The sequence below is a fragment of the Rhagoletis pomonella genome, unplaced genomic scaffold (assembly GCF_013731165.1).
Source record: "Rhagoletis pomonella isolate Grant_MI unplaced genomic scaffold, Rhpom_1.0 Rhpom_scaffold_00011, whole genome shotgun sequence".
In the NCBI taxonomy this organism is placed as follows: domain Eukaryota; kingdom Metazoa; phylum Arthropoda; class Insecta; order Diptera; family Tephritidae; genus Rhagoletis; species Rhagoletis pomonella.
Window position 1 is genome coordinate 13,532,117 of NW_023458565.1, and position 12,040 is coordinate 13,544,156.

The 12,040-nt window shown below is 38.5% G+C and overlaps 2 protein-coding genes across 2 annotated transcripts; both read right to left on the reverse strand.

Moving 5' to 3' along the window:
* Positions 1 to 8,560: 8,560 nt before the first annotated feature.
* On the reverse strand, positions 8,561 to 9,042 carry LOC118747166. The gene is made up of 3 exons (XM_036481154.1): positions 8,982 to 9,042; positions 8,726 to 8,916; positions 8,561 to 8,650 (listed from the first exon to the last, which is right to left on the reverse strand). Exons 1-3 carry the CDS (start codon positions 9,040 to 9,042, stop codon positions 8,561 to 8,563), a joined length of 342 nt encoding a protein of 113 aa, XP_036337047.1.
* A 474-nt stretch (positions 9,043 to 9,516) lies between these two features.
* Positions 9,517 to 10,379, reverse strand: LOC118747167. Its single transcript, XM_036481155.1, has 3 exons — positions 10,343 to 10,379; positions 9,795 to 10,051; positions 9,517 to 9,726 (listed from the first exon to the last, which is right to left on the reverse strand). Exons 1-3 carry the CDS (start codon positions 10,377 to 10,379, stop codon positions 9,568 to 9,570), a joined length of 453 nt encoding a protein of 150 aa, XP_036337048.1. The 3' UTR covers positions 9,517 to 9,567.
* Positions 10,380 to 12,040: the final 1,661 nt, after the last annotated feature.

Here is a 12,040-nt window from a genome sequence, read left to right on the forward strand (position 1 = left end):
TCTTGGTTTCCGCCGATCTCCAAACTAAAATAAATGCTCAAGCTATCGTGTTACCACAGCTGACAAAAATGCTCCCCAAGTTCCCACTTAATCAGGACCACAAAGAAAAATGGTCTCATCTGAAACTGGCAGATCCAAACTGCCACTCCCCAGCCCAGATTGACCTCGTGTTAGGCAGTGATATCATCCCTCAAATAATCGAGGAGGGCATTGAAAAAATCTCACCAACTCTGCTAGCTCAAAAGACAATATTCGGTTGGATACTTAGTGGTCAGATTTACGAAAATATAGCTTCATACTCTACACAAATAGAGGAAATTTCTAATGAGCATCTCAACTCACAATTGCGTCGGTTTTGGGAACTAGAAGAAGTTCCAAAACTCAAGCATACCACCCCTGAAGACGACTTTTGCGAAGATTTCGATAAATCCACCACTTCTCGCAACTCTGATGGTCGTTATGTGGTCAGGCTTCCGTTCAAGCCAAGCTTCCCCAAAGAAATCTCTTTAGGTTACTCTCGCTCCTCAGCGCTTCAGCAATTTCTCGGAATGGAGAGAAACCTCCTCAAAAAGGGCGATTTAAAGGCCTCATATGATAATGTCCTGGAAGAATACCTCACCCTAAACCACATGGAAAAAACGGTTTCCCAAGAAAAATTCCTCTCAGGCAAGTACATGTCGTTCTATCTCCCTCACCATGCGGTCATTAAGCCCGAAAAACGAACGACAAAGGTACGAGTTGTCTTTAATGCATCAAAGATTTCGGGATCCGGTTACTCTCTTAACGATGTATTATATACCGGACCAACTCTCCAGCCTGATTTGATGCTTCTCATCCTCAAGTGGCGAATGTATAAATTTGTATTTAATGGTGATGTCGAAAAGATGTACCGACAAATACTGCTACATCCCGAAGACCAGGACTTTCAAAGAATAATCTTTCGTTCACCCACAACCAGTCCCATTCAAGATTATAAACTAAAAACGGTCACATTCGGTGTAAACTGTGCGCCCTACCTCGCCATTCGCACACTTCACCAAGTAGCACAAGATGAAAAAACCAACTACCCAATGGCCGCCCACATTCTGAATAAAGAGACGTATGTGGATGACATACTCTCCGGCAGCCACGATCTGACAATCGCCACTCAATCTCTCACCCAAGTCATTCAGGCTCTAAACTCGGCAGGCTTTCCCTTAAAGAAAATAACAGCGAACCACCCAGAAATTCTCAAAAATATAAGGAAAGAGGACTTGCTCGATACTAATTTTCTCGAGTTCGAAAAGGCAAGTACCACAAAGACTCTAGGGATCCAATGGAACGCGCTCACAGACACGTTTTCCTATACGATCGACTCCATCCCAGCCTTATCTGCTAGCACTAAACGACAGATTCTCTCCTCTGTCGCGAAACTTTTTGACCCCGCAGGGTGGCTTACGCCGATAATGATCCAGGCAAAGATTCTCTTACAAGAGCTCTGGATCGACGGAACTGACTGGGACGAAAAAGTCAAGCCCCTCCGTCTTGTTAAATGGTCTCAGTTCGCACAAAATCTCCACACAATCTCGACCATTCAAATACCCCGATGGGTAAACTTTGTTCCCGACCAGCATGTTGAACTCCATGGATTCTGCGACGCCTCAGAAAAGGCATATTGTGCCAACGTATATGTTCGAACTACTCATGGTTCCAGTATGTCTTCTCATCTTCTGGTTTCCAAAGGCAAGGTAGCACCCCTTCGAACAACTAGCTTACCCCGGCTTGAGCTCTGCGGAGCTCTTCTCTTAGCCAAACTTGTCGCAGCTATTCAGTCCCATCTCGACCTCTCTAAAAGAAAACTGGTACTATGGTCTGACTCTGAGATTGTATTGGCATGGCTGGAAAAACCACCCCACTCTTGGAAAACGTTCGTCTCTAATCGCACCGCGGAGATCTTGGAACTCGTCGGAAACGCCACCTGGCGACATGTATGCAGCAGCGACAACCCCGCAGATATGGGCACAAGGGGTTGCAAGCCACTAGACTTAGCAGCGTCGTCGTTATGGTGGAATGGTCCTGAGTGGCTATCCAAGCCCCCCGAAGGATGGCCAAAAGCCCCAGTCCGCAATGTCAACCCCCCGGAAGTACGAAGAGTGGAGGCACTCCTCACAACCGAAGAAGACCCCGACATTCTGGACAGGTTTTCCTCTTTCTCTCGAGCCTTGAGAGTGATGGCTTACGTCTTCAAGTTCATCAGACGACTAAAGGACAAAGGGACAGGAGCTTCTGACCGCGCATCATCCCCGCTATCACATGATGAGCTCCGCCAAGCGAAAATTCGTCTGCTCATCCTTACGCAAACCCGTCACTTCCCCCATGAAAAAGCCCGCTTAGAAGACTCAAAACCCATTGACAAAAAGAGTTCCCTATTAGTTCTTAACCCCTTCTTGGATAAAAATGGAGTTCTCCGCGTCAATGGACGCCTTGCTCATGCTACCCTGAGCTATAACGAACGTCACCCCATTATAATTCCGGAAAAGTCCCGATTCGCATTTCTCTATCTAAAATTTCTCCATGATCTCCTGCTCCATGCAGAAGTACGACTTATGCAGCAGATGACCAGGCAAGAATTGTATATTCCCCGGCTAAAACCCCTCATCAAAAAATGCATTTATCAATGTAAATCATGCACCATTCACAAACAGCAAATGCGCTCGCAGATTATGGCTGCCCTGCCGCCCGAACGATGCACCTTCGCTCCGCCCTTCACCACCACCGGTGTCGATTTTGCTGGGCCTTTTCAAATAAAAGCCTCTATGCTAAGATCCCCCGCTTTAGTGAAAGGCTATGTGGCCGTCTTTGTGTGCTTCACAACAAAGGCGGTACACCTCGAGCTGTGCTCAGACCTGACCAAAGAGGCATTTCTCGCCGCCTTTGCTCGTTTTTTTGGTCGCCGTGGTTACCCCGCTAAAATGATGAGCGACAATGGCAAAACTTTTATAGGAGCCAAAAGAGCCATTGAAAAGGAGTTCTCTGTCTTTCTCCAAACTGTATCCCGTGATATTGTCCAAAAATACTCACCCCAGGGTATTAATTGGCAGTTTATCCCTCCCAGCGCCCCGCACATGGGTGGCTTATGGGAGTCTGCAGTTAAAAGTTTTAAACTTCACTTCAAAAGGACTGCCGGCCCCCATAAATTTACGTTTGAGGAGTTTACTACCCTTTTAATAAGAGTAGAAGCTGTATTAAATTCTCGTCCGATATCTCCACTCACCCAGGATCCGACGGACTTAACAGCGCTCTCACCTGGCCACTTCCTCCGGGGTGCTCCCCTCCTATCTTTCCCCGAATCTAATCACGAAAAACTCTCGCTCATTAATAGATGGGAAAAACTCAAGGTCTTGCACCACCAATTCGCAAAACGATGGAAGGAAGACTACCTCAAAGACCTTCATAAGCGACACAGGTGGAAGAATGCTCAAGTAGAACCCAGAATCGGAGAATGCGTAGTCATTAATGATGACACACTCCCGCCCACGGAATGGCGCCTGGGCCGCATCGAAAGGTTGCACCCTGGCAAGGATGGACACATTCGTGTGGTCGACGTCCGCACCCAAACCGGCCTCCTCACTCGGCCATTAGTAAAATTAGTATTTCTGCCTTCGAGCGAAGATGTCCCCTCTCGCCTTGAAGCCGATTAACCACTCCATACATCCCTTACCTCAATAACGCAGCCAGATAGCTGTATATGTATTTGCCTATTTCCACACACGACACATACCTACACACTTCTCGTAGCTGTCTCATATGTCTCCCACCTGGTATAATACGAAAAACTAAAAATCTCCGTATATAAAATCTTTACAGATGGACCACAGTGGAACCCCAACGCCAGCGCCGCGCGCATTACTCAAGTCCAAAGTGGTAATGACACCCTCCGTGGAACGCGAACCATCACCTGGCTCTCACCGTATCGAGGAGGACTACCAACGATGCCGCTTGTGCACCCGTCACCACGCACTGCGTCTATGCCCCGTGTTTGCAAGTATGCAGCCGCAGCAACGGTTTTTGTTGGCAAGGGCACATAAATATTGTACGAACTGTCTGGCGTTGTCGCACACTACAGCTGAATGTACCTCAAGTGGTCTTTGCAAGGTTTGTTCACTGCAGCACCACACCCTCTTGCATCGACGTAGTACATCGACAGTCCGCCGCAGCAGCCCGAATGCCGCAGTGCAGCCCCTCAAACGACTAGTTCAGCCCAAGTTACACTCCCCACAACGTGGGGGATCAGGGCGTACCCCAGCTCGCTCCAAGCACCTCCGACACCATCCAACGGCCACGAACGTCGAAAACCGTAGAGTCCGGCGCACGAAGGAGGGACTGCAAACCGCAAATTACCGAGACAAGACCACAAAGCTATTGGTTCAGGAGGCGCTCAGGACACTCCAGGAGTTAAAGGAAGCACTATCCGCTTAATGCGGCTAGGGCCGGCTGGATGTTCACGCGAACAACGCTGCAGCATGTTCGCCGTTAACTTCGGATCATCCAATTACATTTTTTTCTTCATATAAATGCGGCAATTTGTTTGCAATGAATTTTGTATTTTTTGTCTAAACTGATAGTCTAGGCGCTATGTAAGCATCTGGCGATACGGGTGGCAATGCATGTATTGTCTACTCGTATCTGTGTAGACTTTTTTTGACATTTGTTTTGCATACATATATATATACCCGTGCTGAAAAGAACTAAAAACACTTTCGATTTTTATACATTCGAGCTCGTGCATATCTAGTTTGTAGAAAAATTACTCTTTATTCGCAAAACCCGTGAAATAAGTTGTGAAAATACAATAAACCAATCACTTGAATTTAACCAGTTAACCTGCGTGGTTTTATTATATTCGGTTGTTGTTTTGATTCAGCGTGTGTTGGTTTAATCGCAGCCGGTCCGCGACCCGTGTTTGGTGATAAAATTCCACCTTCGCTTCCGGCTTCATCAGTGCTCCCGTCGTGCCGACAATTGGAAATCTCCGGCAAGCATCGCCCAATCGCATAGCGAGTTGCCCCACTCACAACAACAAAAATCCCACACTGTGGAGCTATCGACCCGTGAGCTTTGGTCCACAACAGCCACAACATCCACTGTCGTCATCCACCAGCATCTCCCCAAATACCTAGGAGTCAACGCTGCCACCGTCCTCGCGCCCCCTTGGAAGAAGGAAGCGGAGAATCTTCCACGCCGACACTGCTGAGTTTAAAGCAGGTATTGTTTTTTCGCAAAGTAATTTATATTTTTTTTTCGCCGAACCTAAGGGTCGCATTCTTTATTTTTTGCCATAACTTCGGCATTTACAGTCAGATCTAGAAGTATCATACATCGATATATTTCTCTCGGAAGAGACATTTTTTTGTTCCAAAGTCCATTGACCTCTAGTGTCCCATTCCATGTATTACTTATCCACTAGATCGCAGTTTTTACCACCCTAACGTACCACCCTAATGTCAGTAAATTAAAGCTCTCAAAAAATTATTAAAATTTTGCCAAGCAGATATTTTAAATATTTCAGTGTAACAATAAAACCAAAAAAATATGTGTTGCCAATTTATGCAGGTTAGGGTGGTCCTTAAATGTAGGAAGGAAACTTGTACATCAGATTTCCTATGCTCAACCCCTACGTCGATGTTACTATAGTCGAAGATATCACATATAAATTTTGGTTCCGAATGGACACGCCTTAACCGTCTCCAATTGCTACCGAAATTTATATGTGATATCTGTGACCGTGGTATTACCGATTGAGGGGCTGAGAGTGAAAAAAAACTGGTTCATTTGATTTTTTAAGGACCACCCTAATGTAGGTGTCACCGAAATATGTAAAAAGGTACAAGTACATAGTATTATGAAATGTTTTTTTTTTTTTAGAAATTCACATTTTTTGAGACTGTATATTGGGTTTTTCTGAATACTCTTGACCTCAAAGAGCTGCACTTGTTTATCACGGGCATGCAGACCTCAATAAAAGTACAAGTTGTTAATTATCTTTTATTATTGGATATAAAAAGTGTTGAATTGGAAGAAATTACCACGTTTGAAATCATTATCGCTCGTGGATTTTATGGCTTTTTGAATTAAATTTAATTTCTTGAAGAAAGTGTATAAAATGTTAGTGGGGAAAGTGCAGCGAGAAGTTGTGGGTTTACACATACATACATATGTATATGTATATACATTTATATGCATGCTTAGCTTACAATGGTAAATAATAGAGAAAACAGCTGCGTTTCATGTCAACGCGTTCTATTTCTATTTGTATATCAATGTCTGCAATTGTAATGATATATGATTAACAGACAACGTTATCATGAATATTGATAAAATCATGCTATTCAAGCATAGTTATGCTTGTATATATTTGCATATTTTATTTTAACAGAATTTGAATGCAGATCAAAGAAGTTTAGCTTGTTATTGTAATTGTTTTGTGCGCAGGCGCAAATGCATTTCAAGCTGCGTTTTAGTTGAATGTACAATTGCTTGATGTAGCGTAACGAGCTTTTCTACTATACATAAATACAAATTTCCGTGTTACTCATATTCGAACTAGTTCGTGATCGTCGTGGTATACAAAGGAAAAAAGAAAAGATATTAGAAATTACATGGGTAACAGTTATTTTATATTGACAATAAATTAATCTAATACACAGAAGAGAATATGCAAAAATTTTTATTGAATTTTTTTTTTGCAAATTTTTTATAAAAATATGATTCATATTACAACAAAAATCATAAAACTATAGTTTCTAAACTTTGTGCAAAACTCAGAGAAATTCATAAATTTTTAGCAAATTTGCAACTCTTTAATCAGATTTTTTAGAATGGTTTTGAGTATGCATTTTTGTAGCCCATTAAATTTTAATGTAAAAAATGCAAGTTTCAAAATTTTTTGTTGAAACTTTTTCGCATTTTTCCCATACAAAGAATTTTCGCAATTTTTTTTAGGATGCAAGAGAATGCTTAAAAAATGCCAAATCACACTCAAAAACATTATAAAAAATTTGAAAAGTTAAAAATTTGCATGAAAATTTATTGAATTTTCCTGAGTCATATTTTTTTGTTGTAGTATGAATAATTAAATATTTAAAACTAAAATTGTTGCATATACAGCCGGCTTCACCAGCAATTTAAATGGAAAGTGATTTTTTATTTTCTGTCAATTTCCATATAAAATACAAAAAATTAAAATTATTTTTCACTTAAATTGCTTTCGTGAAATTAGCTAATAATGTGAAAAATTCTCTGTTCCAATGCTTTTTACCGTACATACATACATATGTACCTATGTACATAAGGCATATGAACGAATATGTTTTTATTGGTAAAAGAAAAAATATGAACCGCCAAGTCGGAGATGCTCCATCTTTTGGTCCTATTACTTTTACTGGAAGTCCATTCCAGAAAAAACGTTGTCAACCAAAGTTATATATCGTAACCTGAAATGCAAAAAGTCGTAACTAATAAAATATTATAATTAAATTTTTTGATTGATAGTATGGATTTCTTTTAATGACAACTCCACTCCCCACATCGTTTTATAAAAAAGAAATAAAAAAATTATTTAAGTAAATGTTTCATACAAGCAAACTATAAATAAATTTTTATGTATAAAAATTCAAAAATATACATACATACTTAAGCTGCTATGAAAATAAATTAAAGAGGGAAATTCCCTAACTAAATTTAGGTGTATTAAACTTATTCAACTGTATTTGTTTACTTTGCTGTAGGTTTATTTTTAATTTTTATTTATTTTTTATTTAGTTTTAATTTTTTAGTTTTCATTCAAAATTTGTATTTCTTTAATTTGATTTTAATTTTCTTTTATTTGAGTTTTTTCGTTTTAGTTTTTCCATTTTAGCTTTTTTTATTTAAATTTTTTTATTTTGATTTAAATTTTTCTTATTTTTTGTTTGTTTTTAAATGTTTATTGCCGTTAATGGTTTGCAATTACATATTTTTTTAGTTTTTATATTTTTTTGATAATTTAATATTTTTCTATGTTATTTCTTTTTTCAATATTTTTTAAATAATTTTTCAATATAGTTTTAAATTGTTTCATTATTCTTTAGATTATTTAGAATATTCTTAAATTATTATCCTATAGTGTATTTTAATGTTGTAAACTGAACAAAAAAATTAACCATCAACAATATTTTATACTTTTTTTTATATACAATATTTAATATTTACTACCTATAAGATTTTTAAAATTTATTAATTCTTTATATCTTTTAATCGTTATTTATTTTTGGCTATTTGTTAAATTTGTTTAAATTTAAGTTTTAATTTTTTATTCTTTCTTTGGTTTTTATTTTAATTTATATTTATTTTTTTTTGTTTTCTCTCATAACATCCCTTGCAGTACTTATAGTTAAAATTTTTTTGCACATTCTTTCGAAGTCAATTTATTTAATATATGGATATGGTACACTATAACTTTAACTCTTTCATCAGTTTCCTGCTCAGACGAAGGATTTTTCTTTCCCCTAGGCATCAAAGAGGTGTCCTCAATGAACGAATATTACGTGTTGCGCGTCGATGTGCTGCCGACAACATAAATTAGACCCATTGCGAGCACTGCAAATTGTACGGCCTTCGCTTGAAAGAAAGTCTAGAAAGCGAGCAACCCCAAGTTATAGGACCAACCATTTTTAAATCTTTATCTTTGTTTCTTTTTGGTACTCACCTTTCTAATATAAAGCGGCAGCGTCTCCTTGCCTTTATGGGCATGCCAATCGAATCCGCGATACAGCCAAACTGTTGGCCAGGCTAAGGCGGCACTAATAAGAAATGGTGAGGCAGCTTCCATTGTCGCTTCAATATCCCGTCTGTGCATTAGGCGGCGCACCTCCTCGCCTAGGTTAACATCGCGCGGCGCTAATTTTATTAAAGCGTTATTTTTTTTTTTTTTTTCATCTTTTTTTTTTTTTTTTGTAACTCACCACTTTCAAAATAGCGTTGTTGGGTACTCTTTTTTTGAAATAAATTTTCAAAGATTCCCATTGTGCTCCAAGTCTTGGGCTGCTATCGACGCGCTACGATTTTTGGAAGAACAAAGTTGCACTAAAAAGTTGAGTAGCCGACGGGAAGCTTGAATTTGGGGTTTCTTTGCTTTAAATTTACTTGACTTAAATTATTTAATCGCGAAACTTTTTGAATGCACTATAATTTTTAGTATTCTACAAAAGGACCAAGAAAAAAGATTTTTTTTATTTTATTTTTTTTATTTATTCCAAGAAGGATTTTATTTTGAATTTTTACGCCAGAAATTTCAAATGTAAACTATCAGAAATGTGAAATACTTTTCTGTACTGCCTTTTTTGTCGAAAACTATAGTGGTTTTGTTTGAGTTGGCAAACATTAAATTTTTCTTTAAAATTTTTCTGAGTAAATTTAATTGCTGATAAGTGCATTTAATTTGTGATCTGCCGAATTTGGGACTTTTTGTAAACTAAAAAAACGTTAGCTTTCTTCTTCCCCATTTTCTCAGAGCCTGGCTCTTAATTTAAGTTAGTTATTCACTCGCAATCAATCAACCGGTCTAGGTTTACCTCTGTAATCGTCTTCGTGGTCGATACCCTTAAGCATATAGTTCACTTTATGCAGAAGAGGGCTCTCTTCATATACCGCAAACATTAGACCCAAACTGAGTATTGCAAACTGCATTAACTTGGCTTGATGAAAAGTCTACGGAGAAAGTAAATTCCTTTGTCTTAATACCTATACTATTGTTAACAAAAATTTCCCAATTTTACCCGATTTATATAGCTGACCAAGGAACGTTCCAACGGCGCCCTATTGCTCCAATCCATTCCTCTATACATCCAAAACGCCGGCCACGCTATAAAGCTAGCGAAAACAAATGGTCGCGCTCGTGCCATTTTTGTCTCAAAATCCAATGGTGCATTATTTTGTATGAAATCGCGAAACTCCGAAGCATAGGATATGGGTTCGGGCTCTGCAAGTGAACAACAACCACACGACGTGGCGATATCTTCCACATCAAGTTGGTCTGTGGCAACAAGCAAGAAATGAAAAGCTCTTGTGATAAAGCTACTGGGCAACTGTAGTAAATTCGTATTAAAGCTACATAAGTAAAATGAGCTTTTCACAGACTTTTGACATAAGCACGCTCAAGTGAAAGCTCTTCAAAAGTCTTGCATTGCGCTTTCACAAGCCGCCAATTTGCATTGAAAGTTATTAATTTTTAATGCAATGCTAAATGTTTCCATGTTGCCACAGCTATTTTACGTACTCGCTCGCTCTTTTCTTCCTCCTACACTCTAAAAAACACTTTGCTCACCTTTGGGCGCCGAGCTGCTAAAGAATGGTATCTTCATTATGGTTTATGTTTCCAAGCGATGAACAACAGTTTTAAGCAATAAAATTTGATACAGATTTTAATTTAAATTCGTAGTTAATTTGAATTGATTGCTGATTTTGCTGATTACGATTTTGCCTGTTTTCTTCTTGTATATGCGCTGGTTCAAAAAACGCATTACTACACGAAGCTGGTAAAATAACACAATGAATTTTGACTGCAAGTCTATATTTTTGTCTCTATTTCAAAACGATTTTTTTAGTTTTCATAATTGAAATTTCTTTGAATTTTGTATCCAAAGTGACTGCGTTTAAACTTTTGTTGATGTCATTGTCCTTTTTATGAGCTACATATCGCTAGCTTAGAAAGAAAAGTTGCTAAGTCCCATTTTAAAAATTTTACAAGAGAGGAAAAAATCTTCCTATAGCCATTTTCTTTAACTATTTCGCAAGACTTTGAGTCAAACATTTTGCGCTTTTAAAGCAAAGCAGAACTCCATAAGAATCAGAAGGATTCGATATTTATTAAAAGATGTCGTATTATTTTCGCTTTATCGGATTTGTGGTGCTTCTTTTGGACTTAGCAATTTTTCCTTTTATTGCTTATGAAGAGCAAAAAATAAAACAAGTACCTTTATAATTTTCGAAACGATGCGTTTTCAATTTCTCTAGCCTCCTATATCAAAATATGAGTTTTCATAAAAAGTGGACTTAGAAACTTTTCACTCTAAGCTAGCGATATGTTAAGGACGGGGACCGAGAATGCGTTCTAGTTTTGGTTTAGTTCTGCATGAGAACAAAATGTAATGTCAAGAACTTTCTCACAAAGGCACCTAATGAGAACAAAAAATTGAGAGCAGTTTGAACGAGAACAAAATGAGAACAAGAGATTCGGGAACGTTTCCTAAAAGAACAAATGCGAATAAAGCTCTCCGAAACGTTCTCAAGAAGAACAGAATGAGAACGAAAGTTTTGGGAACGTTTTCAATGGGAACAAAATGAGAACGAAAGTATCCAGAACGTTTCCAATGAGGATCAAGCTAGTACAAAAGTCTGGCGAACGTTCTGCTAGGACCAAAACGATTCCAAGCCAGAGGAAAGCTGGATCATTTCAACTTCCAGATCGTTTATTATTAGGGTGAACTGTCCATTTATGGCACAATTTTTCATTTTCTGTTCAAGAAAAGCTCGTGTCTTAAGTCGTTTGTTGATTTAATTTATATAAATAATGCAGCCTTATCATGGGTTCCTTTTTCATTTTTTGTTTTCGTGTATGTATTATGGACAGATTATAGATTTTCGGGTGAATTTCTTTTTCGGACGAAACTCAGGATAACGCTGATTATCTTTCAGCTCTTTTTAATTTTGATTGCTGAGACTTTAGTTCCCGAATGGGAGTTTGCGAAAAATTTCCTTAAACTTTTTGTTTTCGCGTTCCGGAGACGTTTGTCCACATTTTGTTCTCTTAAAAATGTTCCCGAAAGTATTGTTCGCATGTTGTTCTCTTCGGGAACGTTCCACAGGGTTTTATTCTTATATAATTTCTGTTGAGAACATTCTATACAGTTTTGTTCTCACCTCCGTTCTGGTTAAATCTTTCCGCAAGGTTTTGTTCTCATTTTGGTCTAGTTTTGAGTAGCTTTCCCCTGCCGCTGCATTGAGCGCGTTGTTGGTCGAGATC

What these genes read in the sequence shown, in the direction of transcription:
- LOC118747166 (XM_036481154.1), bottom strand. Translation starts at nt 9,042, where the DNA reads ATGGGAATCTTTGAAAATTTATTTCAAAAAAAGAGTACCCAACAACGC. An exon ending in ACAACGCTATTTTGAAAGTG is followed by an intron (nt 8,917 to 8,981) that starts GTGAGTTACAAA and finishes TAATAAAATTAG; the next exon opens with CGCCGCGCGATGTTAACCTA. An exon ending in TGCCGCTTTATATTAGAAAG is followed by an intron (nt 8,651 to 8,725) that starts GTGAGTACCAAA and finishes CTCGCTTTCTAG; the next exon opens with ACTTTCTTTCAAGCGAAGGC.
- LOC118747167 (XM_036481155.1), bottom strand. Translation starts at nt 10,379, where the DNA reads ATGAAGATACCATTCTTTAGCAGCTCGGCGCCCAAAG. An exon ending in TAGCAGCTCGGCGCCCAAAG is followed by an intron (nt 10,052 to 10,342) that starts GTGAGCAAAGTG and finishes TTGTTGCCACAG; the next exon opens with ACCAACTTGATGTGGAAGAT. An exon ending in TGGTCAGCTATATAAATCGG is followed by an intron (nt 9,727 to 9,794) that starts GTAAAATTGGGA and finishes CTTTCTCCGTAG; the next exon opens with ACTTTTCATCAAGCCAAGTT.